Source organism: Cucurbita pepo, chromosome 2 (genome assembly GCF_057944985.1).
Source record: "Cucurbita pepo subsp. pepo isolate OVF chromosome 2, ASM5794498v1, whole genome shotgun sequence".
In the NCBI taxonomy this organism is placed as follows: domain Eukaryota; kingdom Viridiplantae; phylum Streptophyta; class Magnoliopsida; order Cucurbitales; family Cucurbitaceae; genus Cucurbita; species Cucurbita pepo.
This window is the reverse complement of record NC_141799.1, coordinates 8638051-8642394: the sequence shown is the minus strand read 5'-3', so window position 1 is coordinate 8642394 and position 4344 is coordinate 8638051. Positions and strand designations below refer to the sequence as shown.

General features: G+C 41.6%; 1 protein-coding gene across 1 annotated transcript; it reads left to right on the top strand.

The window, feature by feature from the left end:
- Positions 1-220: 220 nt before the first annotated feature.
- LOC147793580 (uncharacterized) lies at positions 221-3421 on the top strand. The gene has a single exon (XM_087121135.1). It carries the CDS (start codon positions 560-562, stop codon positions 2873-2875), a length of 2316 nt encoding a protein of 771 aa, XP_086977261.1. The 5' UTR covers positions 221-559; the 3' UTR covers positions 2876-3421.
- Positions 3422-4344: the final 923 nt, after the last annotated feature.

Sequence of the window (4344 nt, the reverse complement as noted above, 5' to 3'; positions counted from 1 at the left end):
TCAAGCCCAATAATTGTACTAGCCCAATAGAGTCAAGCCCAATTATTGTACGAGCCCAGTATATTTATTTTAGTAGAGATTTTAGGAGTAAGAGATCTAGATATTTTAGGAGAAAGATTCAGATTTGTTAGGTCTAGATACAAATCTGGTAGGTCTAGATTTAGATTGGTTAAATATAGATTGTTTAGGCTCAGTATAAATAGGCTCAGTATAAATACCCCTCCGCCCTACCTAGGTTATTCATCCAAGAAATCCAAAAACAATAAAAAGCAGAAGTATTCTACAGAGTGTCCTGTATTCTCTTTTCGATCAGTGTTAATAAAGAGTGCGAGTGTTTCCCACAGTGAGTTGTGTTCAACATTTGGTATCAGAGCGAGGTTAGTGTAGGTTATCTAATCTCTTGGAATTATTAGTATGCTTTGTGGTTGCAGCTCTGTCTGATCTTCCACATCAGAAACGATTTCTTGAGATTAGTAGTGAGTGAGTTTCTTTTGTGTCGTGAGTAGTCTGTGACTCTACAAGTCTTGTGTCGAAAGAGCTTGTTTGGTATTACTGCGGTATGGCCAATACGATGGGTGATTTCCAAATCGTTGGAGGAATCAAGAAACTCAACAACTACAACTACAACACGTGGGCAACATGCATGATGTCCTATTTACAAGGACAGGATCTTTGGGAGATCGTTGGCGGGTGTGAAACTACGCCGCCAGAGGAGGATTCTAACGGCGCCTTGCGCAAATGGAGAATCAAAGCAGGCAAAGCAATGTTTGCCTTGAAGACCACAATCGGAGAAGAGATGTTAGAACATATTTGGGATGACAAGACACCGAAAGAAGCATGGGACACGTTCGTGATGTTGTTCTCAAAGAAGAACGATACGAGGCTACAACTTCTGGAGAATGAGTTGTTGTCAATTACACAACGTGATATGACAATTGCTCAGTACTTCCACAAGGTCAAATCAATCTGTCGGGAGATTACTGAACTAGACCCAAAGTCCGCCATTGTAGAATCTCGAATGAAGAGGATTATAATCCACGGATTACGACCGGAATATCGAAGCTTCATTACTGCTGTACAAGGATGGTCCACTCAACCAACACTTGTAGAGTTCGAAAATTTGTTAGCCAGCCAAGAAGCCATGGCTAAACAAATGGGAGGCTTCACATTGAAGGGTGAAGAAGAAGCACTCTACACGAGTGAAAGTCAGAGCAATAATAGATCGTCTACCAAACGTGGATACAATGGTGACAAAAGAAGAAGCCACCAAGGAACTTCACAACCCGAGAGAGCTCAGAAGAACGACAACAAGAGTTTCCAAGGAAAGAGATTTGGAGGTATTTGCTATAATTGCGGGAAAAAGGGCCACATGTCTAGAGATTGTTGGTCCAAGAAAAAGTCTGTTGAAAGCAATGTGGCAATCTCCAAAAAGGAAGAGGATGAATGGGATGCAGAGGTACTATGTCCAATAGTAGAAGACGAGCAAGCACTCATGGCAATGATGGAAGAGCATATCGATTACGAGGATGACTGGATCATTGATTCAGGATGCTTAAACCACATGATTGACGATCAAAGCGGTGCAATAGAAGAGGGGTGGCCCTCAGAGAAGGAAGTATTACCAGGCCTTGAGCAAATTGAAGAAATTCTTCTACAAAAGACGGGGGAGCAAATTGTACACATTTACTTAAGTGCTGATGTGCCTGAAGATTCAAGTGACACTAGTGTTGGTGAGCAAGAAGTGATTCAACCAAGCGAGCCTAGTGAAAATGAAATGACACCTCAACAACTCAGACATTCAGAAATAATCCTAAAGGCAAATCCAGAGTATGCCAACGCAGTAGAAGACGAAGTTAATGAGCCGGAGACAGATGAAGAAGCATCACAAAACTCAGCTTGGCAGAAAGAAATGGAGGAAGAAACTATAGCCCTGGAACAAAATCAGACTTGGGAGTTAGTGCCAAGACCAAGAGATACCAAACTCATCTCTTGCAAGTGGGCTTACAAAATAATGTGTACCCCGGATGGATCAATCGTGAGATACAAAGCTCAGACTATAGATTCAGGGTTCTCTAAAGAATATGGACTAGACTATGATGAAACGTTTAGTCCAGTGGCAAAGATCATTATCGTACAAGTTCCTCCAGTACTTACGGTAAATAAAGATTGGAAATTATGGCAGATGAATATGAATAATGCTTTCTTGCATGGAGAGTTAAACAGAGAGTTCTACATGAACCAACCGAAGAAATTCGAAAATGAAGTTGGAGTCATTGATCAATATATGCAAAATCCGAAGAAGGCTCATTTGGATGCGTCTCGACGAACCTTGAGATATGTCAAAGGTACAATCAATTACGATCGTTTATACAAAAGAAGCGAAGACTGGAAGCTAGCTGGATATAGTGATGCTGACTATGCACGAGACCATGATACTTGGAGGCCAACCACTGGGTATGTGTTCAAGTTTGGTTCAGGAACAATTTCTTGGTATAGCAAGAGACAACCAATAGTATCATTATCAATTACAGAAGCAGAGTATAGAGCAGCTCAGGAAAATACATGGTTAAAACTTTTGATGGAAGATTGGCACCAGAAAATTGAGTATCCAATACCACTTCATTGCGACAAACAATCTGCGATTCGCCTAGCAGAAAATTCGGTGTTTCGTGCTAGAACAAAGCATGTGGAGGTGCACTACCATTTCATTAGAGAGAAGGCCCTAAAGGAAGAAATCGAGATGCAGCAGATCAAGACAGATGACCAAGTGGCAGACTTGTTTACAAAAGGGCTGAATACTGGCAAACGTGAGAGCTTTCGCTGTCAGCTCAACATGGTGCAGCGAATGAGGACTAGTGCTGAGGGGGAGTGTTGAAATATCATCACTATCCCAATAGAGTCAAGCCCAATAATTGTACTAGCCCAATAGAGTCAAGCCCAATTATTGTACGAGCCCAGTATATTTATTTTAGTAGAGATTTTAGGAGTAAGAGATCTAGATATTTTAGGAGAAAGATTCAGATTTGTTAGGTCTAGATACAAATCTGGTAGGTCTAGATTTAGATTGGTTAAATATAGATTGTTTAGGCTCAGTATAAATACCCCTCCGCCCTACCTAGGTTATTCATCCAAGAAATCCAAAAACAATAAAAAGCAGAAGTATTCTACAGAGTGTCCTGTATTCTCTTCTCGATCAGTGTTAATAAAGAGTGCGAGTGTTTCCCACAGTGAGTTGTGTTCAACATTTGTTAGGAATCACGACTCTCCACAATGGTATGATATTGTCCACTTTGAGCATAAGCTCTCATGGCTTTGCTTTAGGCTTCCCCAAAAGGCCTCATGCCAATGGAGATAGTATTCCTCACTTATAAACCCATGATCTTCCACTAAATTAACCAATGTGGGACACTCCCAATCCCAATAATCCTCAACAATCCTCCCCTCGAACAAAGCACACTATAAGCCTCCCCTGAGGCTTATGGAGCTCTCGAATAGCCTCCCCTTAATTGAGGCTCGACTCCTTTCTCTGGAGCCCTCGAACAAAGTACACCATTTGTTCGACACTTTAGTCACTTTTGACTACACCTTCGAGGCTCGCCATTCTTTGTTCGATATTTGAGGATTTTATTGGCATGGTTAAGTTTAGGGCATGGCTCTGATACCATGTTAGGAATCACGACTCTCCACAATGGTATGATATTGTCCACTTTGAGCATAAGCTCTCATGGCTTTGCTTTAGGCTTCCCCAAAAGGCCTCATGCCAATGGAGATAGTATTCCTCACTTATAAACCCATGATCTTCCACTAAATTAACCAATGTGGGACACTCCCAATCCCAATAATCCTCAACAGTAGGGAATATGGAAGATTTACGAGGAAGTGTGAAATGAAAGCTCCATCTATCAATTGAGGAATGAAGTTCAAAGACAGGTAGCTCCGGGAAGATAGAGGAATTCGAGAAGAAAGTACGGCCTGAGATTGTGTCAATGAAGACCAAGCCCACCTCCTGGTTCTCACCCTTAAAGCCATCTACAAAGTTTAGACTTTCGAAGAAGGAACTACTAGAAATAGAAAGTCTTATTCCTTTCCGGTCTACATTCATCAAAGGCACTGTGCTGCGTCGGTATGTTTTCCTGCCTCCCGCTTTGGTGACATTTTCTTCTTGGGATTCTACTGAACGGGGTAGATCCACTTAACTATAAGCCAAATCACGTTTAAGGCGCATAAACAAACAAAAGGGCGCCTTCGGATACATAGGGGCTACTCTAGTCAATCAAAGTCCTAACTAAGTAAGGAATCTCCAAACAGAAGTAGAAGTACGTACTGCACGGCCGAGAAAGCGAT